The sequence below is a fragment of the Gouania willdenowi genome, chromosome 6 (genome assembly GCF_900634775.1).
Source record: "Gouania willdenowi chromosome 6, fGouWil2.1, whole genome shotgun sequence".
Taxonomy (NCBI): Eukaryota; Metazoa; Chordata; class Actinopteri; order Blenniiformes; family Gobiesocidae; genus Gouania; species Gouania willdenowi.
In genome coordinates this window covers 29,441,648-29,468,160 of record NC_041049.1, presented here as the reverse complement: position 1 = coordinate 29,468,160, position 26,513 = coordinate 29,441,648, and the positions used below count along the sequence as shown (strand labels likewise).

General features: G+C 39.2%; 2 protein-coding genes across 4 annotated transcripts in view; one reads left to right on the top strand and one right to left on the bottom strand.

Annotated features, from left to right (window-relative positions):
- Positions 1-21,014, top strand: part of fkbp16 (FKBP prolyl isomerase 16) — a 43,732-nt gene extending 22,718 nt beyond the window's left edge. Inside the window, exons 4-8 of the mRNA XM_028451484.1 lie at positions 11,563-11,780; positions 16,011-16,195; positions 16,315-16,392; positions 20,274-20,414; positions 20,511-21,014. Coding sequence (XP_028307285.1) covers positions 11,563-11,780; positions 16,011-16,195; positions 16,315-16,392; positions 20,274-20,414; positions 20,511-20,597 — 709 coding nt within the window. The 3' untranslated portion in view covers positions 20,598-21,014. The remainder of the gene's footprint in view (positions 1-11,562; positions 11,781-16,010; positions 16,196-16,314; positions 16,393-20,273; positions 20,415-20,510) is intronic.
- An 834-nt stretch (positions 21,015-21,848) lies between these two features.
- Positions 21,849-26,513, bottom strand: part of rasef2 (RAS and EF-hand domain containing 2) — a 38,718-nt gene continuing 34,053 nt past the window's right edge. The window contains exons 9-17 of one of the 3 annotated variants that reach the window (XM_028451147.1): positions 25,803-25,873; positions 25,541-25,730; positions 25,365-25,466; positions 24,218-24,362; positions 23,952-24,033; positions 23,773-23,887; positions 23,588-23,701; positions 23,413-23,489; positions 21,849-22,149 (exon numbers count right to left, since the gene is read on the bottom strand). In XM_028451147.1, the coding sequence (XP_028306948.1) occupies positions 22,047-22,149; positions 23,413-23,489; positions 23,588-23,701; positions 23,773-23,887; positions 23,952-24,033; positions 24,218-24,362; positions 25,365-25,466; positions 25,541-25,730; positions 25,803-25,873 (999 nt within the window). In that variant the 3' untranslated portion in view covers positions 21,849-22,046. Of the gene's footprint in view, positions 22,150-23,412; positions 23,490-23,587; positions 23,702-23,772; positions 23,888-23,951; positions 24,034-24,217; positions 24,363-25,364; positions 25,467-25,540; positions 25,874-26,513 lie in introns of all 3 variants that reach the window. The other 2 variants (XM_028451145.1, XM_028451146.1) reach the window with 2 other exon arrangements.

Sequence of the window (26,513 nt, the reverse complement as noted above, 5' to 3'; positions counted from 1 at the left end):
ATTCAAATTCTGAAACAAACAACATAATCTAACATTCTTTCTCTCTCTTCATTTAAAATTGGGCCCCAACATCAATCAAACAATCAATCAATCTTTATTTATAAAAAGCGCTTTTCATACAAAGAAGTGTATGGAAAAACCTCATATTCATGTGTTGGGACAGAATCACACATTTATACCCTATTTTTCACTGAAAACGGTGTGACAAATGGACAAATAGCGCAACGCGTAACGATTCATGTAGTAATCATGTTATCCTTTGAAAATGAATGCAGTAGAGCTTCATCTAAAGTGCGTTTTTAATGTGTTGAGGTTCAGATTACTATGACTGCATTCAAATCTAAAAAGGGACGACTGCAAAAACAGCTTTAGCTGTTGGTGTATTAGCTGAACTGGTTATGAGTTTACCTGGTGACACTTCACAGCTTCTACAATCACACGACTGCGGGGGAATTGTGTGATTTGCCGGTTGGCGGTAATTAAAGGTTTCACAAATACTGGCTAACTTCGTTCTTGTAGCGTAATCCTGTGGGACGGGAAGCATGTAACACGTAAAAATGAATACCAGCAGCTGACTCCATCAACCCTATTTAGCATGTTTGGTATGATTGCAGAAAGTTTAATAGCCTGTAATGATATCTGATTCAGAAAAGACGATGAAATGGAAAGAAAAAAGAAATCTGAAAAACGGGCAGGGCCGTGCAGAGACCTTTGGAGGGGCAGGGGATCAAAGTCAAAAAGGGGCGCAAATGTTTTCATTTCAACCAATTTTTAAAAGGTATCTCGAGTGAAAATGGCACAGGAATCAAGCACTTAAATATATTTGTGATTTTATTTAATAATGTGCCTGAAAATGGGTAAACTGGGGACATTTTGATGGGATTTATTAATTCTACTAAAGCGGGGGCCACAAAAATGTGATTGTATCTGATCCGAGGGCCACATTATCGACAATTCATGTCAGCATTTAAAATAATGACCAATCTGAGCATTAATACATGGAGAAAAAAGTATTTTGTTTTATTTAGTCATTTTGTGTGTTTATGAAGTCATTGTGTGTGTTTTCGTTATTTTTTGTGCTCTTATAATTTTGTGTATTATTCTGTCATTTTCTGCATTTTTGCGTGTGTTTCTTTTTGTATTTTTGTTGTAGTTTTCTGTACCGTATTTTCCTGTCATTTTGTTGACAGTTTGTGTGCTTTTGGAGCTATTCTGTAATGTATTCATGTATTTTTGTGTAATTTTTGCATTTTGCTGTCAAATTGTGTGTTTTGGGAGTTATTTTGTGTGTTATGTCAGACTTTATTTTCCTTCCAAATTCTTGAAATACAATTTTTGGGGATTTGGGAGCCACACAAAATTAGACCGAGGGCCACATGTGGTCCCTGGGCCCCCAGTTGCCCACGTCTGCTATACAGGATAAGCAACTACATAATAAAAAAGAATAATAATTGTTAATGCAATGCGTAATTGTCTAGTTATCTCACTTGACGTGTTGCTGTCCCACAGGTTCAATGAGAACCACTGAAAGGGCTCTGGTTCAAGCGAGCAGCCTCTGCTTCCTGTTAACACTAATGAGACCCCAGGGGCTTATTCATTGGCTGAGCTCAGCACAACAGCATACTGGTGTGATGCTAATCATCCATGACCCAAATGACACCGTAAACCTTACAGATCTGTCTGTGTGCCACGTTCTCAGATTTCGCTTTGAGCTGGCCACTCATTTTTGTTTAATGCTCATGGAAGAAACAACGGAAGCTCAGCTCTCAGCTATTCCCATTATTCAACAGTGATGAGACAGATAGCGCTGTGCATGTGTCTTTGTTTGACCACTTTAGCTGTTGAGCTGTGAGACTGTCACATTTGTTTCATATTGCAGATGAAAAATACAAATAAAAACATCTCTGGGTGATTTGCTGTGTTTATGTGTCTTTAAACATGTCTGGATTTGACATAAGGCCAATACGTCACTCAACAACAAATGCAAGTCACTCAATCATCAGTTTCTTTAGTCAATTATAGACATAGATTTTTACAGAAATGCGACAAAACAAGCACTACTTGAGATCACCTGAGATTATGCGTCAAGCCGTTTGCTACACTTGCTAAAGCTCGACATTAGACCAGCCGTTTTACAGTGAAAAATATGGTTCAAATGTGTATGTGATATTACCCCAAAACATGTGGGTGAGGGTTTAGTCAGTGTCATATAGCTATTTCCATTTCAGAAGGTGAAGTCTGTCATATTAATCTTAATCTTAATGGTCTACTTGTAATATGTAATGTCCTGTGATTTATGTATTCTTTGTATCGTGTCTTGTTGAATGTCTACTGTACTAACCTGCCTTAGGACAACGGATGAAAATTAGCCATTGTGCTAACTCCGGCATATTTACGTTGTTGCTCTATGCTGACATGTTGATTAATATGCATTGACCTAATTCAAATAAATAAATAAATAAATATTGATAGACAAAGTTTGAGATTCTTGCCTGGGGGGCAGGAAAAAAAATAAAAAATTAAATAAATAAATATATAGAACGTCTAAAGTTTTGCTTCACAAATAAGGAATTAAAACAAATGTACCTAACTAAGTTTTTTTTTATTATTATTATTTCTTATTTCTGTAACATAAGTTTTGAAAGCTGTATTATGGATCTGCCAAAACAGATATAAAATGCAGCTTGAAATATTCAGCACGCTCTTGTAACTTAAAGAATGAAAGAGTAAAGTTGCTCAAATTCAGCCATGTTATTATTTATGATGTTCTATATGATATATCATACAACACTGGATACATGTGCTTTAATACATCAGATACGCTTGGAGGGACAGACCTGCTGGCAGTTCGAAATCACTAAGTTAGATAACTGATAGAGTAGTATAAAAGGATTAAAAGCATTTAAAAGTCCAACAACGTATATTATGGCAATAAAAGTCTTTAACAACGTAACTCCGCCTTCGCTAAATGTCTACGTGCTCCCGTGGCCAGGGGATGCCAATTTTGTCGCGGGGGAGGGGGGCGTAGATTGGCACAACAACCGCTCAATCCACCGCTTTGTATCCAGACAAGTGCGCACTGATAGCAGGGTTCACTCGTTCTCTGTTCCAGTCAGCTTGTTTTCTCAGTGCATCACTACAAACAACAGACTTATGAGTCTACGGAGCACCCGCGGTGTCCGCCATGTTGTAAGCAAACCTCTGAGCTGCTACGGGAAGCTGGAAGGTCAAATGTCATCGGTCAAAAAGTCATTGACCACTTGATTTTATTTTTTTAACCTTTGAATTTTATATCGCCGTTTTTATCACTTCTTAGTCACTGTGTTTTTGGCACTTTAAATATTTGTATATTATTTACATTTTATTTTTTCAAATTAATTTGGGAAAACTTAAATGAAAACTATCAATCTCTGCCCCTGCAAACTCTGCGTATAGTCAGATTTTGTGGAAGAATTGACATTTCCACTTCTCTGACCACTTATGAAGACAAATTGCATGTAAATGTTGGATATTTTCCCAAAAAATGCATGTGAGGCTATATTCAGTGTCTGATTTCTGCTAGATTTTGTTGAAAAAAAAAATTACAAATGGCAATAATTAAATTCACTAAAATTACAATAATATTAATTTCCCATATGACCACAGAAAGCACATGGACTTCAATTTGTTATAAAGCTTTTACAAAGTAATATGACCACCTTATGCTTGCTTCCTGTTATTGACCACTGAAGATTGGAAACACTAACAAAGCAGCATTTTTTAGATGCTCTGCACCAATCGTCATAACCTTGTCAAACTGGTTAAAGTTCTTAAGCTTGGCCATTTGCCTTCGTCTAACACATTAACAATGAAGACAATAAATATCACTTGTTACATTGGAGTAAAAAGTGTAAAGTGTAGCTACTTGCACTCCATGCCAACCTTAAATGGAAACTGATTCCTGATTAACTGATTAAAAACGCAGGAATTATCATTTTTGGTCCATTGTCAGTGCCGATCACTACAAACAACCCTGTATGTAGCTTCTATCAAACATAAAACTTTTCTTTTGCAGAGTGGAGGAGTGAGCTGTGCAGCACACTTTGTGTTGACATTTTACTTTGCACACTGTTGCATAATACACTGCCAAGACTATCGTGTAACATTTCCAGATATGAGCTGACAAAGGCATGCAAGGACGTCAAACAGCTGCAATGTTGTCACTTTCTGACTGGATCCTTCACTTGTGTTGTAGTTTTTTTGCACCACTCAGTACAGACATGGGCAACTGGATATTAGAGCTGTAATCAGGCCTCAGAAGTTCGGCCTGACCCTGCCCTAGCCTGACAATATGGCCCGAAGGAAGCCAATTTTTATAAGCTCATACACAGCTTAAGAATGAGTCAACAACGAGTTTATTTGTTCTTTAACATCATTTATTCATTTGTGCATCTTTCTCGTGCATATTAATATGCATGACCTGACAACTAATTTACACACACAGCAATAGAACCCAACCTGAGCACATGTAAAATATAGAAATGTACAGGATATAGAGGTCTCGTGTCCCATCAGGTTTGGGCAAAGATCTTCAGCTCTAAACTGGAGGCCTGGGGCACTACTTTTGGCCCCCAAAGTAAACGTATAAAATGACACCAAAAACACACAAATTGACAGAAAACCCTCACCAACTTTACTCAAAAACCTCACAAGATAACTACAAAAATACAAGTAAAAAACTGAAATATTTAAGGTAGACCGGGACTTGTTGTCACACTTTTTACACTCATATATTTCTTAGAATCAATGCATCATATAAAGACATAATGTGTATCAAATGAAAAACCAAAGTCTCAGATATATATTTTGTATTCATGTCATTGTCATATCTTGTGTCAGAGCAGAGTTATAAGCAATCAAATATAGAGTGTGAACATGTGACAAGTGGCCTCACAATCGGGCAAGTTGTCTCATATAGACGTCACACTGAATTTTGCAACTAATAAAACAAGGACAAAATTATTTGTTGTTCTGTTTTTACTTGAAAGTGAACATTGAAGTCAGGCACAGAAAATGTTTATCAGTCAGCTTGAAAAAGTCATTGACCACATAGCCATGATCAAACGTTAACATAAAATATTATGCAACATGCACTGGATTAAAGTCCTTAGTAACTGCTGGCATGCAGGCTATGGCTCTCAGCCTCAAATGCTTGTTTTACCTTTCTTAAACTCAAAATTCCAGATTGAATTACAAAAAAGAAAGCATTGGTTCATTACTCATCACATGTGCCAATTAACCCCAAAATGACTGAGACATGTTGCCCCAAACTACCATGTTTGTGAACACTAGTTCTAGCTTAAAGTTAGCTTAAAACAGAACAATGACTGAAGTATGACAAGAAGAGGTCTTAATCTCTTCTAGCAAGTCCGCATGTGTCACAGTTAGGATTATTATCTGAAAGAAGCTTATATTGAAAAAAATAAAGTTGATATTTTCTACTTTGGGTTGTGCAAAACGGTTAATTGGTGTTCATCTCGCCTCACAATGTGCTATTCTCTTCCCAGATAGGACATGACACATGACCATGTAAAGGAAGAAAACTAGTATTGCACTTTTTAGTTGTGCCCTCTGGTGGACAAGATAATTGCAACGTGACAACCTACCCATGTAACAACAAGCCCCTGTCTCCTTTACAAAAGACAAAGAAAAATCCAACAAAATGACTCTCAAAACACCAAAGCAACTCAAATTGACTCAAAAAAACAGAAAAAGACCCCTACTTTGGCAGCTTTGTGCCACTTTTGATAATTGTGCCTGATTTCTGAAGCCTCAATCATGATACTGCCTCACGTTGCTGCGTTGATGTTGAAGTTACGCATAGCCCTGTGTGTTGATGCAGACCCCTACGCCGTAACCTGACATGTGCCTCCAAAAAAACCGGACTATGTGTCGAGGCGAAGCAGACCACAAGGGCTGTGATTGTTCCGCTCCAAACCTCATCCCTGGTCATTGCTTTTTCTGGTTGACACTGCCATTTCTTAATTTTTTGTTGAGCACTGTGAGTGTCAAGTAAAGATAGCACCGGTTGCTGTTGTGAGTCCCTCAACCACAAAGATCACACAAGCAGCTACAGTGATCCCAGCTGCTGGTCAGAGCAGACACACACCACTGCATGTCCAGACTGCACTTGAATTGCACACATTCTCTCCACATTGGATGTTCTTCTCTTAGGTTTACAAGTGATTTATCCCATATGTTAGTGTTATCACTCTCCCTTATGTGGGGCAGATGGTGCATACGGACCTCCGCCGAGTCCGTTCCGGCCGAACATGTTTAGGCCTTTACTGTCGCTTCTCCATGTCAGTCTTCCTTTTTTGGCTTGCTTTAGCGTGTAACCGTTGTGCTTTGTGATGGGGACTTCTGCTGGACTGTCTGCCATTGCACTTATACTATCAATGGTATGTGAGCGTGCATTGACTTCATTCGAGCAGCCAATAGTAACGCCCAAAACAGCTCAAGGAGCACTTGGTTTGTAGAAATATCTCTGATTGGCTGAAATCTAGCATCACGCTCCTGGATTTCTACAAGTCTCATACAGGGCCAACTAGAAGGTTCAGAGCTCCCATGATAACGCTTTGAATTCCAATATGCTCATATATTATTATTATGGATTTTTGACCAAATGATGCCAAAAAAAACTTAAGCTTTAATTGGCCTGGTGGATGTCCGCCTTAGTATGTTTGAGCCTTCACACACAAACTGTGTCTACCTCAGGCGCATGCATGGTGCACACAGCCGATGCACACACGGTGGCAAGATGCATATATCCCACCGCTGTTTGTTTTTGTGAGACGCTGAATGAGCTTTAATTGTGTGTAGGTCCCTTTCCCATTCTCCTCTCGTTTATCTTACTGAACCATGGCCCTAAATAATCAGGAAGTTCGATCCAGCTGGATGAGGTGGGCGTATTCAAGTGCGCAAATGTACCCGCTGACCACACCTTGAATAATTTACGCAACTCAGCCTCTAGGGTTGTACCTCTGGGCCATGGTGCACACTCAAGACAGGGGTAGTACAAAACGATAACAAAAATCAACAAAATGACAGACAAATATACAAATCGCCAAAAACAATCTGTAAATGTATTCATAGAGGTATAGTCCTATTGAGACTGCAGGGTGTTATTTACAAGAGAGTCAAATCGACTCAAAAAACTTACAAAATGAGAGAAAAATTTTACAAAACCACAACAAAAACGAGACAAAAAAGAGAACAAAAACACACAAATTGACAACAGAAAAAACAACAGAAAAAATACAAAACTACAACAAAAACACACAATATAAAAGAGAAATATACAAAAAACAACAACAATACATAAAATGACTCCAAAAACACACAAGACGGCAAATAATAACAGAAAACTACACGATTTCTACTTCCTAAAGAAAATGCTAGCGAGGGTGTATGTGAGACACGTATGTAGCTCAGGAAATCTTCACAATCTTCCCATGCACTCAAACACTGTAAGTTAGTATTACACCACCTGCTATACATCCTCACTAGATACACAAAACCTTATAAAAACTCTACAAAATAGTACATTAAAATATACAAAAATGACACATAAACCAGAACAAACATACACATGCCTCCAAAAACACACAAAAATAACAGAAAAAAACTACAAAAAATGCTTGGGTTAATGCTTAGATTACTCATTATTCTAAATACTGACACAAATGTTGAAAACGTGACCCTCAGATCCGATACATACAATCACAGTTTTGTGGCCCTGCTGAGATGAAAGCTGCCCATCTCTGACCCAGTATGTGAATTAACTGTGGGTTTGTGAGAACTGAATAAACTACTTGATGTGTCCTATATTTAACTCTGGATCAACACGTGGCAGTGAGCAGGAGTGGCTTTGGCTGATGTCAAAAACAGTTAAAAGTGAGTGACTCCTGAGAAGCGTGCGATCCTGCTGTAGAAGGAGAACATCTTTGATGCTTCCTTCCTGGTGATGTGCAGCGGTCAGGTTCAGGTTTCTGGTGCCTCAGCTCAGCTGCTGCTCTGACACTACTGATAGCTGCCTGGGTCCCCGGGGAGGAGAGGTGAAAGGGTAATTTGATCCCACCCGCTGATGCAGCCTTACCGAAGCTGTGGATACAACTAATTCTGTTAGACAAACATAAATTGTGTCAGTGACACAAGCGGTTTAACTAATTCATGACCTGACACAACTACCAATGCTATCATTTCTGCAGCAAACGGTGAGTGGGAGGTGGTCGACAGCAAGCTGGACTTCCTTTAGTCTCACTTGGTTTCTTTTTTCTTTTTCTTTCTTTCATTCTGACTTGGTTTCACAGTTTCTCTTAGACGGGAAATAATTCTCATTTTGCTTTGATGTTGTGTTTCTTCAGGGAAACTTTTGTCTATTTTGAGCCCTCTATTAGTATTGGAGTCAAACGCCCTGTTTTTGCAGAAACCACATGATTGCATTGCAAATCAACTGCCCTTCTTAGTAAGTAAAGGCCTTCGACCAGTTTGAAATTATTATGAACTGGAGTCACTGGGACGTCTTCAGTGAAATATGATCCTTTCAAAGAACAGCTGCCAAAGCATCGAAGGCCACTGTTGATATTGTACAAGTCAATATTAGACTAAATTAGACCAAGGGCCGCAAGTGGCCCCCGGGCTGCCATTTGCCAATGTCTGAGATTGATGGTTTGAGAAAGATGTGAAAGAAAAGAAGAAGAAGAGTCTTTGGAGAGAGGGTGTTGAGACGTCACCTCTCTTATCTGTATAATCACATCATTAATGCAGCTCTGCTGGGAAAACACTGATCTAACCTACTGTATGTACAGTAACTCATGGCATTGCTTTGTCAAACCTACTTAGTTTGATACCATTTAGCATGTTACATAATCCCAACACATTGACTGAAAAATGAAAAGGTTTGGTAATCATCTGATCAACCAATCGGCCAATTACACAGCAACACTTAAATGTTTTCTTCTGAACCCAGGAAGGCAGCTAGAGGTACAACACATCAAAGCAATCAAGAAAAGACATCACTATAAGAGCTGTTCAATCCATTTTTTATTGTTTTAATTCTGTTGTCCAGTAAAGGAATTTGTGTCGCTGTGCCATGAGTCATGACAAACGCCCATGTTGTAGTTGTACAGTTTAAAACAGTTTAAAAGAGCTGCCAAACTCAATCTAGTTCAGGGTGCGTGGTTTAAGCTGAAGTGGGCCTCAGATTTTAAGTAGAAAACAAGTGTATAATTTTCACATTTATGTCCTAGCTTGCTCTTTCACATATAAACAATACTGTATGTAAAGTATTTAAGGCAATATCTAAGCAATAAGTGACATATATCACTCCCTGCAAGATCTTAGACCCTTAAAGGAGCATAGGGCAGGATCAAGAAATAAGACTCCATAGTGACATGACGGCCGTTAGGGTAACTGCAGCCATCAGCCAAGCCGGCACATGAACGCTTCATACCAGAGCAGCTGATACTGTGACACAGCTATTTATTTCCTCGCAGTTAACATGACTGTTTACTGCAAGTAGAAGATGGATATCTGACCGAAACCCAACGAGACCCGACGGGTCGGGTCGGGTCGGTTCAGACTGATATAGAACTGGTGGTCAGGGTCGGTCCCATCCTTGCGTGCAGCGCTCTTTCCATTCCTACCAGCAGTAGCAGCGGCGAGTGCAGCTTCAGCGCTGCTGGCAGGACCATGGAGCAGATGAGACCTTTTCTGCACAAGAACATGGATTATGTTAATAGATCCACTTGGCCCCTTGCATTCACTACGTGCCTGTTTGTGTTTGACGTTTGCTTGTTTCCCATACGTTGATCTGTTCTGTTGACATTAACAGTTGTTTGTTAATAAAAGCTGTCCTACCACTAAAGAAAATGTAAATATGTAATTTGTATGAGGAAAGAATGAGGATTCAGGTCGGACTCGGACGAAAAAACTTGGCCTGCAAGAAAAACTCCAACTGCCACACCTCCACGCATGCCTCCATGAAACCGGCAATCGGTAGTTTGGTCCAACAAGCTTTTTCCAGTCTCCAAGCAGTCTTCTTCTACTTCTTTATTTCCGGCAGAGTGGATGCCTCTCCAAGCCGCTGTGAATGCGCATCGGTGTCATTTGTTGTCATATCCGCAGAACTGCATGGGAAAGTTGGGCCCACAATTGCAGTACATAATGCATCATACAATCTGTTCAAGGAAATAGTTTGTGGGCTCATCCTTTTTGGCTTTAAACGCTTCATTACCCATTACCATTAAAATACTTAAAATTGATGTTTATTTTTTTCACAAATCGTGCCCTATGCTCATTTTTATTATCAATAATAATAATAATAATAATAATAATAAAAACAAATGTCCACAGTGTGGAAGGCATAAAGTATTTTATCATATATTATCTTGGCATTCATTTTATGCTTACAACTAGGGGTGTAAATCACCAGCATCATCACGATACGATACGATGTCGATATGTTTGGATGACGATACGATGTTTGCCAGTGATTGATGTGACGTGATATCATATGCCCATCTCACACAATCATTTACATGTATATCAACTCCCAAAAAACAAGTGAAAAATGATTATGATGCCACACTGATAACGTTTTTTAAGGGGCATATGATGAATTTGTGTAAAACAAAAATAACCACATGGTTTATTTGTTTTGATTTGGTTATAAAACAGAATAACCAAAGAAGAAGGGTACACGGACAATAATGCTACATACATGACTTTGATACAATTTTATCTTCTTTAATATTAAATAAATATCTCAAGTGAACTTCCAGACACTTGTTATTCAGTAGTCCTATTTATTTACATGAATAGACACTGTTTGTTGTGGGGAGTTTGTATAAATCAACCCATTTACGAGCACGGACCGATTACTGAAAGTATCAGATCTCAGTTTGCGTGTCTGTGCACTCACGTGCATGCTAAACCCCTAGCTAAACAACCTTCTTCAACCTAATTCTTATTGTCTTAATATCAGTATCACTACTATAGCGCTGCACTTTCATTATTATTTTATTTCCTGATATATAGTTAATAATTTTTCTCCTTGACTCCTCGCTTTGCCGAGCAACAATGTAAACGACGCAGGTTCCGTGCCGCTCTTGGGTTACTTTCGCGTCTTCTTTATTGGTGTTGTATAGCGTTGGCTCCACATTCAGGAAGCGGCAGCGGGGCTTTACTGGTCCAAGGCTGCACAGTACCGTGTACAAATTGGGCTGGCAGCAGGGGTTTCAAGGCTTTGTTGTCGCGTGGGATTTACTACGTTATGCAACCATCTGGTGGCACGGACGTACAGACGTGCTATGTGAATTTCAAAATAAAAGCGTATCTTAAAGATGACGATGATTATCGATGTTTTCATTGTGCGTCGATGTAATTGGATCGTTAATTAATTAATCGATGTATTGTTGCACCACTACTTACAACCATTGTTTTTGAATTGATCTGTTCCTCCCTTTATCATCATATTCAGATCAATTGTGATTGTGATGTTCTTATCTTCTTTGTGTGCAGAGAGCCTGATATTCCTTCCTGGGCAGCGTTACTCTACCAGCTGCAGCTGCTGGATATCAAAGACAAACCAGACCCGTTGACGCTGTCCACTGCAGACCGCATACGCATCGGCAATCAGAAAAGAGAACGAGGAAACTTTCATTTCCAGAGAGAGGAGTACAGCATGGCTGTCCGAGCCTACTGTATGGCCCTAGGTGTGCTGAGTGTACGTGGGAGAGGTAACCTATCATTAAAACCTCAATGTATTCATTGGAAACATGTTTACTATCGATGAGCTACATCACAGCACTTTAAGGGTACGCTCACACACACTAAATACATTATTTGAGCTCTATCACAACTCTGAATATTCTAAGTTCTAAGCTCTCCACAGTAATCACAGAGTCACCATGCAGAGCCACATCCACCCCGGCTGCTGGGCGCCACCTCAAATGTTTTTACCTCATTTCTTCACATGGTCAAAGATAATCAAATTTAACATTATTTCCACCTTCTTAATCCCTTCAATCAATGACAAGGCAGGAAGATTCCGAGGGGGACTTCGCTGAATGAGTGTGAAAAAACATGAAGTGCTTCATTGTGTCGATGACTTCAAGCCAGATAATAGAACTAATGGAAATGAAACATTCAGACAGGGGAAACTGGCAGCCCGCACAGGCACGTGCAGTCTTTGGTCTAATTTTGTGCAGCCCCAAAATATAGAAAAAAAAGACTTGAAAAATACAGAAAAACACAGAAATATTAAAAAAGGACAACAAAAATACACAAAATACTCCAAAAGAACAAACAAAATGACAGAAATTACACAAAGGGACAACAAAAACACACAAGACAACAACAACTATACACAGAGAGAACAGAAAAACACACAAAACAACAACAAAAACAGACAGGGCCTGTACTATGAGGCTGGATTTCCTCCAATCATGCTAACTTCCTGGATTCATTCCATGTGTGCTGTACTACCACACTGGTTAACTCCTTATCGGGCTAAATTACCACAAAAACTTACGCTGAACAGCAAACCTTTAGTTTGGTGTATAAATGTGTGAATGGGTTTGGTCCAGAATACATCAGTGACATGTTAGTCAGGTATGAACCCAGCAGGTCTCTCAGATCTATGGACACAGGTCAGATAGTGGAGCCCAGAGCTCACAGTAAACATGATGATGCTGCTTTTAGTTGTTATGCTGCAAAGAAGTGGAACAAACTGCCAGCAGAGCTGAAGTCAGCATCACGTGAACATTTTTAAATCAAAGTTAAAGGCCCTTTTTTTCTCTACTGCGTATGATTGAGAGAGAGATTTATGGTCATGTTGTTGATGTAATGTGTTTGTTGATGATTTTAATTGATTTTACTGATGATTTTTGCTGCAGTGTTGAATTAGGCATGAATTATGAATATTAATTCTTCATATATTTAAAGAATAATTGTCTATTCCTCTATGGTACGTAACGTAGGCTGCTCTGCAGGTTTACTTCATGTTTGTGATTGGTCAGATGCTGCAAACTCTGCCCCCTTCAATGTGAGCATGCACGCAGCCAGATTGAAAACAGCTATTTTAAGTTAACATGTTGATAACCAGCTTCGTAGTACAGCTGCTCTGTGATGGTGAATCTTTAGTTGAAGGAACTTAGGGCAGTATCAATAAATAAGACTCAATAGTTACACAATCTAACTGCAGCCATCAGCCAAGCCAGTGTGGGAGTGTCGAAGCATGACGTCCGCAGGACTGCGCGGGAAATTCGGACCATGAATTGCAGTACATCATGCAACACAGTCTGTTCAGTGCAATAAGGAGATATGTGTGTCAGCTCATTGTTTTTGATTTCGAACGCTTCATCATCCATTAGCATTAAGACTTAACATGAATGTTGATTTTTTTCACAAATTCTTCTCTAAGTTCCTTTAAGTGAAGCCCACTAACAGGGAGCAGTTGTACTATGAAGCTGTTATAAACAAGTTAATTTAAACTAGGATTTTCCTACCTGGGACAGTGGGATTGCTGCGTCTGACCAAACACAAACACAGAGAAACTATGTGCAGAGCAACTTACATAACAATTGAGGAATGTTTGTTTAGAAATATAAATAATTGAAATCCATAAGACCAAAAACATGCTAAACATGATTGAGACCAACACAATGCTTAAATTTGTGAGATTATACAATAATTAATTAGAGAATAAACGGACAGTGATTGGTTTCACTTTCTTAAGGCACAAACATTTTGGGGGCAGTCTGTGGTTCTAATGCTGTGTTCATACAGCTCAGTCTACATAAAGTGGACAATATTTCTATTTTATACAGCGTGTGTTATCTTACAGGACTGGGGCTCTCATACATACGTGAAATGAGCATAATGGCAAAAAAATGAAAAATACAAAAAAAATGCATCCAAAAGCCCACAAAACAACAAGAAAAATATACAAATATATAATGACCCCCCAAACGCACAAAACGACGACAAAACATATAAAAAATACAAAACAACTCACAAAATACACAAGATTAGTAAGTAAAAAAACATCAACAAAAAGAAAAGAAAAATGGACAAAATGTATACAACACACTAAACAGGAAGGAGAGACTCAAGGTAGAAAATGGAAGGGTGGGGAAGAGTTGATTATTTCAAAGTGAGAGTGAGATGTTAAGTTGTAGTTGTGCATATTGTGTTGTGTAATTAAGCCAGTCTGGTGATAAGTGTGAAGCTCAGCTATAATGGTGGTGGCTGTGGACAGAGGTGGTATTACCTAGAACAGGTATTTAACATCAACGTGTCTAAAGTTAAGCCCACTACGAGTTTTATCCCAGAGCCCAAGGCATGGCAGTGCATCGTAGACCAATGTATGCGCAAGAACGGCTACTGTAAACCCAAGCGCTGCCCCGGACCCGAAGATGCAGCCAGGCCAGCAGAGAGAGAGGGGGCCAGGGAGCCCCAGGGCATCACCCCACGGCCGAGCAGCCCCCCAGACGCCCCCAAGATCCCAAACCGAGAGGCAGCCACCGCCCCCACATTCACACCCGAGAAAGCCCCAAGGAGCCGAGGACCCAGCGCACCCCGCTACCAATCCCAAACCACTACCCCAAGCCCCCCACCAACATACCCACCCAAAACCCCCCTCCCTCACCTATACCCTTGAGGGGAGTGACCAGAGAGCCCCATCCCAAGAACCCAGCAGGGGAGCCATGGTCCATGCCCAGAAGACGGCCAGGGGGCCCACCGGCGGTCCCAAAGCCAGCAGGGACCGGACCCCAGGCCAGAAGGACCAAATGTTGTTTTCCTAAAGTTTTTCTAGCAATGTGACTTTTTGTACTTTTTGCTTGCTTTTTAAAATTGTAATCTGCTTTAAGGCCATCAGTTGCCCATGTCTGGATCATAGTGTGAATATTGTTGGCAACAGACTAAAGTGTGTGTATGTTTTTGTGTTTATTGGGGGTACGCTACGAAGCTAGATAATTATATCCTGGATTATTCTCCATTAGCGGGATTCACCTAATCAAACATTCCCTGTCAGAAAGAATCTGTCCTACAAAGATCGATAACAACATGCTAATTTAAGTTTTCAGCCTGGGTACGCGCGCGCAGCGCTCACATGAAAGGGGTGGAGATTACAGCATCTGACCAATCAATGGAGAACCTGACAGAGCGACCGTATTTACCATGGGGGAACTGCTTATCATCTTAAACAAATATAATGAATTTAAATCCATGATGACAGCGAAGAGCAACAGTGTTAGTGCAGTGCAACAGGAGGGAATGCTGGTAGTGGATCGCCGACTCTGTGAATGCGTAAAAGCGTGAGATTATTTATGGTATTCATCCATTGGACGGGATGATAAACGGACAGCGCGATTAGTTTCCCTTATAACGCACAGGTTTTTCTATTCAGTAAGACCTATTTATCACACACACTGGGATGAGAGCACTTTGTTTTACAGTCTGTAGTATGTTCCTGCAGATGCGGTCAGCCTCACTATAGCGTATGAATGAAGGAATTATTGAATTCACCCGTCCGCTCATACAAAGACACAGGCTTCATCGGCTGATTGTAGATCACTCCATCAGATAAAAATCTATATATTTCCTATAGGATGTCATCGGTAAATGAAGGGATTGCGTGAATATCTAAATATTGCCTCTCCTGTCAGCTGTCAGATCAGATCCACACAGTGGCGTGTTGACACATCACATTTTATTGGACAGCGCATTTTCTAAGAGAACCGATTAGTCAGGAAGCAGGACTTTAGCACTCGCTAAGATCCTAGCTAGAACAAAACCTGCTCCCTACCAGGTTAGTCATTCAGCCTAAGTTACCATAGTAATTTAGCTCTGGAAAATGTTAGCGAGCTTTGTAGGACAGCACGCACTGATTAAATACTGGAAGTTTACTCGATAAGAGGCAATCTAGCGTCGTAGCATACCCCAAGTGTCAACATTGTGTGCAGGTGGCAGTGATGGTAGAGTGGAGGCCGAGGAGGAGGAGGAGGTTCGGGATTACCGGGTGAAGTGTTTGAACAACCTGGCCACCGCTCAACTCAAACTGGAGCTCTTTGATGAGGCGCTGCATACCAGCCGAGACGTCCTGAGCCTCCAGCCAAACAACGTCAAGGCTCTGTTCAGGGCAGGAAAGGTGACTTTTCACTTTCTTCAGACTTTGGATGATTCATGCATTCATTCCGACGCTGCAGCTACTTTTTCTCTCAGATGTGATGTGAGTGCACATACTGTGGGCTTCTTTCTCCCTCTCAGCTGCTGTCAGACAGGGCTGAATACAAAGAGGCCATGGAGGTGCTAAAAAAGGCCTTGAAACTGGAGCCAACCACCAAGGTGAGATTATGTGGGTGAGAAAGTTCATCCTCTCACAGAGCTTTGTTTAAATCTGCGTACACACACACATAGAGAGAGAGAAAATACCAAACAGCAACTCTCTCACTTATATTGAAAATACGTTACGCATTTCCTATTTTTACATTGAGAAAAGTCAATGTATCATTTAGCACTCACCCTTTAATTTAGTCATATAGAAGCCAAGGCCACAGAAATGTGTGAGGGTCACTTATCAACATTCATGTCAGCATTTAGAATAAAATAATGTAAATAATAAAGAGTTTGTGTCTTTTTTTAAGTCATTTTGTGCATTTTTGTTGTTGTTGTATTGTGTATTTTTGCTGTCATTTTGTACATCTTTGGCTCTTTTTGTATTTGTCTCTTGCGTTTTAGGAGTCATTTTGTGAATTTTTGTTGTCATTCTGTATATTTTTTGCTATTTTTTGTGTTTTTGGAACCATTTAGTGTCATTTGTTGTTCTTGGTTTTTTTTAGTAAATTTTGTGGGGTTTTTGTGCTGTAGTTGTTTGTGTTTTGTGTATTCTTGTAGTCGTCTTGTGTTTCTTTTTTTGGAGAAAATTTGTGTATTTCTTCTCCCCTTGTGCCATTTCTTTATTTACTTCCACCAAGAAGGTCATATTTTCACTGGCATTTATTTGTCTGTTGTACTTAATGGATTTTGATTTTACATCACGGAAGACTCCACACAATTTTGGAAGGGATTTGGATCAATATACTGATACTGGATCAATTTGAATAATTCCTGTCTCTTGATTATCATTGGTGAAAGTTAAAAAATGTATATCTCGGTTCGTAATTGACTGATCTTCAGGTAATTAGACTCAGTTATGTTTGTTTGCTCAAATACCCCAAAGAGTTTCATCTGTGTGTGATCATTGTGCCATGATCAGGATCAATGATCCACATTATTACCAATATCAGGCAAAGAGGATATTTGGAGATTGGTGGAGGTTTCTGCTCTCTGCTCTTGTTTTATGTGTTTTTGGAGTCATTTTGTGTCCATGTCTGGTGTCCTGTGTGTACAGAAGTGAGTATAGGAACAAGATGGATGGATGAATACATGCATATACATTAATAGCTCCCTAAACCTATGATTTTAGGTTTTTTTAAAAAAATGACTGGGTCAGTTTGAGCGTGTGCTCGTCTTTTCTAATGACTGCTGTGCAAAGTTTACTCCACATCTGAATTTGGCACTGGTGAGTCAGCAGAAGTCATTAAAATCCTTTCAGAATGGGTCCAAAATCACTGAGTCATGAAGGCGTGGAAAGCACACTTTAGTAATCATGGCCTAAAGTGCAGATGCACATACACTATTTGGTGAGTAATTCAATTACAAAGATTGCAGTGATTACAGCTTAATTAGAACATTGGGACACAACAACTTTACAAGCCCAACAACTCTGTCTCTACTACATTAAGCCTAAAAACAGCCATTTTACATGCTCATCTCACAGTCCTCATACAAAGGTTTTACAGCATATCATAGAGTTTATGCATTGGTTAAAGCAGCATAGGCAACTGACGGTTCGCGGGTCAAATATGGCTTTTGGTCTAGTTTTGTGTTGGCCCCAAAGTGAATGAACAAAATGATCCCAAAAATACAAAACATCAAATTTACACAAATGACTCCAGAAAAATGTACAAAATTTCAGAAATTGCACAAAAATACACACATTTTGTCTACAAACACACATCAGACGACGAAAAGCTTCCACTAAAATAACAGAAAAACTCAGAACAATAAAAATATACAAAATGAAAATCAAACAATACAACAGCAATAATACACAAAATAATTCCAAAAACCCACAAAACAACAATAAAAATGCACACAACAATTCACAAAACACACAAAATGAGCAAAAAATATGTAAAATGACTCCAAAAACACAGAAAATGACAAAAACAACACACAAACCCTTTGTTCTTTCCTGTCTTAATGCTCAGATAGTTCATTATTCTAAATGCTCACATGAATGTTGATATTGTGATCAGATACAATCACATTTTTGTGGCTCCATTGTGATAAAGGCAACACATCTGTGGATAAAAGTATTAAGGTATTTGTATTAACCTGAAGGGGATTGTCAGCCTATTAATAATTTCAAATTCATTTATTTTCATTCAAAAGCAAACCAAGACATTCTATATTATTGGTGGGGTCATGTTTATATCTCTGAATATGTAAAAGTCCACAAAAGTGCCTCCAAAATTAAAAATAATACAAAGATTTAAAAAAAAAAAAAAAAAACGTATTCTTTGTTGTGTTTTGTAAAGCAGATGTTTTATACAATGTGGCCACATACCAACCTGTCATTGCCTGATCTCATTAGATCTCTGAAGCTAAGCAGGTCTAAATCTGGTTAGTAGGTGGATGGGAGACCACTGAGAATTCAGGTTCCACAGTGGGGGACAGTCACAGTGGTATCTGTCATTCTGTGTCCTTGGGCAAGGCACTTCACCCATATTGCCTTGTATGAATGTAGTGTGTGAGTGTTGGTGGTGGTCAAAGGGGCCAATGGCGTACTATGGCAGCCTCGCTTCCGTCAGTCTGCCCCAGGGCAGCTGTGGCTACAATAGTAGCTTACCACCACTAAGTGTGGAGTGAAAGAATAATGCCTTAATTCTGTAAAGCGCTTTGAGTGTCTATGATAAAGTGTTTTTCCCTACGTGGTCTTTTCCCCCTCACAGTTAAAAAAAACGTGTGTTGGGTTAACTCGTGAATCTTTTTCACACACAAAAGCCAGACATTAGGTCGACCTTTTTAAAAGGGAAAATTCATGCTCACATTACATTAAAAGATTCCTATAATTCATCTTTTTTTTTGGCTCTGCCAAAGCCTCCAAACACTTGCACATCTGGGAGTCCACAGATGTGACCACAGGTCTCTGCCAAACTCAGCAGAATCCACACGAAAAAACTTAAATCTCACACGCAAGTTCCAAATCATCACTCTGAGGATCAAAAAGTTGTGAAATGGGGATAAAATAAGCTTTGGTTGCTCGTTTCCAACTTAAATATCAACTTTGAACTGTATGATTAAGATAATAAAGCTGTGAAAGTGTCACAGCTTTAGCCAAATATCTTCTGTCTGCTGCTCCATTCTAATAGCAAACTAAGGCCAAACTTCTACCAGTGCTTCTTCTCCAACACTGCAGCTCTGATTACAGTGATCTGACCTAAAGCCGGCAGCTCACGGCCTCTGACTCAAATGTGTCTGTTCTTGTCTAGACGTTGTTTTTGGTAATTACAAGCTAGTCTCAGCATTGGATCCACACGCAGCAGCAGAAACCTGATGCAGCTCCTTTTTTCCCTTAACAAAATGATGAAGGAACATTTTCATCATCATTGTGTATGATAATTTATATCTAGGCACTGATGAGTCACTTTGTTATTGTGTGTTTGTAAAGTCTTTTTGCTTATTTTTGGTGTCATTTAGTATGTTTTTTCCTCTTATTTAGGTGAATATTTGTATTCCTATTGTGTGTTTTGGGGATAATTTGTGTATTTCTGTTTTCCTTATGTGCAATTTATGTAATTCTGTGCATATCTTTTCTTTTGGAATAATTACATGTATGTTTGCTGTTGTGTGTGTGTGTGTTTGTATTGTACTTTATTGTATTTTTTTTTTGTATGTTTTGTGGAGTAATTGTTTTTCCCTTTGTGTATTATTATTATTTTTTTCTGTCATTTTGTGTGTTTTTTGGTATCATTTGTTCGTTTACTATGGGGGCCTCACGTGGCCCATGTCTGATGTAAACAGACACACGTGTACCGTAACCATGGTGATTGTGGGTCAAGAATGTATATCATCTGCTTCCCCCTGCTGGACTTTCCCCAAATGTGCAGCTTTCTTTTCAGGCTATCCATGCAGAGCTTTCCAAACTGGTCAGAAGACAGTCAGGAGGTAAAGACACTGGAGATTATAGAAGCAAAGCAGAACAGATGCTGGGAGGCAACATGACTCCATCCATCATCACATCCCAGAAGCAGCAGCCAGCAGTAAGCAGTGAAACTCCTCTGTGACCATCAACACAGCACTGATCAACCTGAACCCATGTGTGTGCCTGTGTGTGTGTGTGTGTTTTTTTTTTTAAGGGGATTTCCTGGAAGTTTATCCTCGTAGCTCTGGTTGTGGCTTTGGGCAGCTTAGTGACGTCTGTCATTTTAACTGCAAGAAACTGAAATCGCGCTTTAGGTGCATCTATTTGTGCTGGAGGACACTCCATCAACTATGGATCAAGGGAAGCGATGGAGTAGAACTGGAAAGCCCTCAGAATCATCACTGTCATCACCCACATCCGTTACAAACACACAAAAAAACTTCAGTCACTTTAGTTTGACCAACACAAGTATGCTTTGCAATTACTGCCTACACCAGACAAGGACAACTGGTGCCCCTGAAGTAAACACACAAAAGGACAATAAAAAATGTACAAAACAACAGCAAGCATACACAAAAATAACAGAAAGAAAATACCACAATGGAAATACAGTACACTAAAGTGACACTCAAAACACATGTACACAAAATATGTAAAAATATGTAAAAAATATACAAAGTGAGTTTAAAAACACACTATGACAGAAAAATACAAAAAAGGACAACAAAGATACACAAAACAGCAAACATGCACAACATTAATCCAAAAAAACATACAAAATTATAGATATTTCACAACAGGACAACAAAAATACATAAATAATCCCCCCAAAAAACACAAGGCAGCTACGAGTATACACAAATAACAAATAAAAACATACAAGAATTAAAACAAACAACAGCAAACATCCAAAAAATTACTCCAAAAAATAAATAAATAAATAAATAATACTAACAAAAATAAGGTACGCAAAATGAGCAAAAAAAATACATCACTGCAAAAACATACTAAAGGACAACAAAAATAAAGAAAATACAGAAATGTTCTCACAAGATGACTTCAAGTACACACAAAAATAAAAGACACACAAGACAACAAAATAAAAACACAAAGCCTTTGTTCTTTCTTGTGTTAATGCTCAGATTGGTCATTATTCTAATACTGTAGATAATAACGGTGACCCTCAGATGAGATACTATCACATTTTTGTGGCCCCTGCTAAGATAGAAGTTGCCACTCTCTACATAATACAAGCCATTTCCCCCAATATTACATATTTTTCCTAAATATAAGGGTGGGTTTATTTGTCATAAGTTAATAACTGTTGAATCCAAGTGAGAAACAATAGTGTTTATTGATAGTCAGGCTGAGTTGAGCTAAGTGCTAAATGAGGACAGTTGTCATGGTAACCCTGTGTACTAATAACCACTGATGAGCCAAAACCCAATAAGCAGCAGACCCACAAATCACTGATACCCTTCCTGCTTGGCTCAGTCCGTCACTGTGTTCTTCACATCTGAATACCTAATACAAATGTACGCACAAGATGATGACACATCAGTTATTTTATTATTTATTGTTGGACACACGCAGTAGAAAAACCTTCATTTGATCAAATTATAGATGTAAAAACTGTATTTAAAAGTTGAAAATGAAAACACTTTAAAGTTTTAAAAACTCAGGAAGGAGAATATGTTTCCCCTTCACAATAAAAGCATCCCTGTAAAGTTTGTTCCTTGTTCAGTTTTTTCTAGAGTCCACAGCAGCTGCCAAAGGTCTGCTTAACGTTGGAGTCATTCAGTGTGACCTGAGGCTCAGGTTCCTGCCTTAGAGTAGCGTTTTTCTTCACTTCTCTGAAAATAGAAGACAAAACAGAAAAAAAGAGGTGAAGACGAGCACGCACTGAGGACAGCTGAACTCAGACTTCTTATACGTAGACGCCTCATCGAGTGCTGCTGACGTGACGACGCGGTGCCATCTTGCTTGGGTTTTATGTGCCTGTGGTGTATTAAGTCTACGGAAGAATGAGCTTTTAAAGTGCTCATAAATTACAGATTTGTAAAATCGTCAGACATGTTGAACAGACCTAATGAAAAACATGAAGAACCAAGTTAACAATTAGGTTCATTAAAGTCTTTAATTAGATAGCTTGTATTAATAGTGAGAACAAAAAGGTGAGAATCTTAGAATTTCCTCACAATACCATTAATCCAGGGGTTCCCAACCTTGGAGTCAGGATACCATTTGGGGTCGCGAGACACTGGGCGGGGGTTGCCAGATGCCTTCAAGAAACTAATAATATGTTTGGGACATTTTCAGCCCATTTTTGCTTATTTTTACCTTTTTTCTGCAACTACACCATGTTTTCGCTCCTTTTAAATGCATTTTAGCTACATCATTTCCATTTTTGTCACGTCTCCATCAAATTTACATGCCTTTTCTGCGTACTTTCCACTTTAAAGACATCTTTGGCACTTATCAACCCTTTCCACCAATTTTCCCAACTAATGTTGCATATGTTGAGCCATTACTGTCACTTTTGTCCTATTTTCACCATAATCTATGCTTATTTTGGCTAATTTAACCACATTCATATCATGCCCATTATTTGTCAGTTTAGACTAATTGTTCCGACTTTTTAAATTATATTACCATTTCACCACCTTTGGTTACTTTCAAACCCATTTTATTTCTCATTAAAACAATTATTTACATCTTTAAGATGACTATATACTATGGCCCAAATAATATTAAACTTTATGAATATTATTATTCGGATAAATACATAAATGTGTTCATAGAACAATGGACCATCATTTTGCTGACTTTATGGACCCAGAAAGCTTATTTCCCCTTATTGATGGCTCTGTGTCCACATGAGTGCTCTTCAGTGTTCATGTCTGTGTTTAACCACCTTCAGGTACAAAATGGTATTTTTAATTTGGAAAAATCTCAAAATGCGAGGAAAGTAGCCAAAGATGTACAGAATTTGCTACAACAAAATGAAATTCACGTTACATATAGCCCTATATATTACAAGCACTCCGCTTTCTGCGACACTAGATGGTCTGGCTTGGTCACGCCTCTCCACGTCTACATATTTGATATGAACCTACCTGGCTAAATGGAGCACTGCCTCCACAATGTTGGTTCCCTCTTTGGCGCTTGTTTCACAGAACAGAGCACCGTATGCCTGAAAGCAAAGCATCAACATCCCTGAATGCAACCAAGCTGTACAAGAGCGCACACACACACACACACACACGCACACGCGCACGCACACGCACACACCTTAGCCAAGCGTTCACCATCTAAGCTGCTCACACAGCGTCCTTGAGGAAGCTCCTCCCTCAGGTCCACCTTGTTTCCAATGACACACATGGAGATCTTCTCCTCTGCAGAGTCCTTCACACAAACAGCAGAAGGTGACACATCCTGTCTGTCAGTGTCAGTGAACATTACCTGTGCATCACTACCTGGATCTGGTCCACCCACGACCTGACGTTGAGGAAGCTGCTCTCTGAGGTCACGTCATAAACCAGCAGGACTCCGTGAGCTTTACGGAAATACGACCTGGCAATGCTACGAAACCTGAAAGGGAAGCGTTCTCATTGGTTCCTGAGAATCAACATCAGACGAAGGAGAAAAGTGTTACCTCTCCTGTCCGGCCGTGTCCCATATCTGCAGCCTGGTCTTTTCTCCGTCCACCAGCATCTTCTTCATCTGAAAATCCACTCCTGCACACAGAAGGTAGTAGATCTAAGTGTTTGAGACTTTGAGTACTATTTAATTGAGCTACTTTTTACTTGTACTTGAGTATTTTATGTATGACTTACTTGTACTTGAGTACAATTTCAATCAAGTAACAGTAGTTCTACTTGAGTAGGATATATCAGTACTCTTTACACCTCTGCTACCCACCCAGTGTGGTCTGCATGTCTCCTCTGAACTCATTGAGGGTCAACCTCATCAGGAAGCTGGACTTCCCAGCTCCTGCATCTCCAGCTAAAACCAGTCTGTACATCAGGCCTGGATCCTCCAGCTCCTCCATGTCTGCATCACACTGCTGAACACATCAAAAACAGGACACACATCATCTAGTGATGGGCAGCAGTGACACCATCAGCACGTTTGATTCATGCTGTGTTCAGGATACAAGCTGCAAATGTCTTCAAAAAAAAAAAAAAAAAAAAGACACGTGAAACGCGTAGCCCGGCGGTCTAATTTTGTTCTGCCCTCAACATTAACACACAGAATGACTGAAAAAACACACAAAATGACAGAAAGATACAAAAAAGGAGAACAAAACTACACAAAACATACTCAAAAAATATACAAAATTACAGACTGCACAAAGCAACAACAATAATACACAACATATCTCCAAAAACACACAACTACATACAAAAAAACAGAAAAAAACAATACCAAAAATAAACAAATATGACAAACACAATACACAAAAAGAGCAATAATAATAATATACAAAATGACTTTAAAAACACACAAAATGACAGAAAAAGACAAAAATGACAACAAAACAACAGCAAACATCAATAAAATGTATCCAAAAGCATACAAAAGTAGATAAATTGAACAGAGACAACAAAATACACAAAATGAGCATAAAATATAAAACATGTCTTTGAAAATGTACACAAAAAAAATACACACATTTTCAAAACAATACATCAGAAGACTTCAAGTATACAAAAAAATAACAGAAAGACACACAAAACGACTACAAAAACACACAATGCCTTTGTTTTTCTTGTATTAATCATTACATTGGTCATTAAAACCACACAAAACAAGAAGAATAAAAAATTACCAAAAACACACAAAATGACAATAACAATAAAAAGACACAAAGTAACACCAAAAAACATTAAATAAATAAACACAAATTTTAAAAATTTTTTTTGCAAAGAATACACAAATTGACTAAAAAATACACAATATAATTGAAAAACAACAAAAATACACAATATTGAGTCCAAAAACACCAACTCTGTGAAAAACACTGCTCATCTCTACTGTAGATGATACAAGAAAACATTTTGTTTACTTTTGAGGAGAAAGCAGAGAGTCGTCTTCTTAAGGATGAAGCAATAGAGCTCCCCCTGCTGGGAGCCAAAGATACTGCAGCCTCCGATTTCACCTCTGACCTCTGACAGACAAAAACAAACTGCTATTTCACAGTGAACACACACGCACACACACCAGTTTGTTTGTGATCCTGACCTCTGCATCAGACGGGACATAGGAGTAACTGTGATGCACAGTTTCCACTGAGCTCCTGCTGTCGTCGCTGTCATAGTCATTACCAGAGCTTTCGGGCGTGTCCATGGGCAGGGAGACCCCGCTGTCCAGGTACCGGTCCGCCCAGGTGGACACGCGGGAGTGGGCCATCCTCGTACACTCCTGCTCCATGCTACACACGCACACACACACGCAGACAGGCTTGTGGCTTCCATAGTTGATTCCTGAGTAAAACACTGCGTACCTGGTGTGGATGAGCGTGCTCTGTCGCAGAGGTTTCATCCTCCGAGCTGGAAGTCCACTCTGTAGAGGCAGCTGCAGGAATGATTACAACACTTTCCTTTAACTTCTAACAACATCTCAGCCTCAGCCTCCAGCAGACAAACACACTGGCTGTGTCTGAATAGTCCCTCCTTTCCTATCCACTTGTCCTTAACCCCGTGAATGATGTCACACGATTAAGGAAAGGTGTTAGAAGACTTCCTAAAAGAGTTAGAGAAAGGCCATCACATTGTTTTGACAATCAGACACACTTCCACTAGGTGACGTAAAATCAGACGGCGGCAAAGGTTAGTGACAACTGCCGTGGTGAAAAAACTACAAATTTCAGAAAATGGACTAAAATCACATTTATAACACTTTCCCCTGTGCCTCTAACCGCTGATATAATCACTAATATCAAAATGTAAATCAAAGGAAAAGAGGTTACCAGGCTACGAGGAACAAAAGTGAAACTAAAAGAACGTTACATTGAGAGTAGTTGCTCACACTCACCTTCCACTCAGAAAACAACATTAATCCAAGATAAGTAGGATTTTATAAAATCGTTACATTTATGCAAGATATACATCTATATAACGTTGTAGGCATACACATGTACAACTGCACAAAGCATTCCTAGATGAATTAAATATGTTGAATAAAACATAATGTAGCTAAAAATGTCTCCGATAGC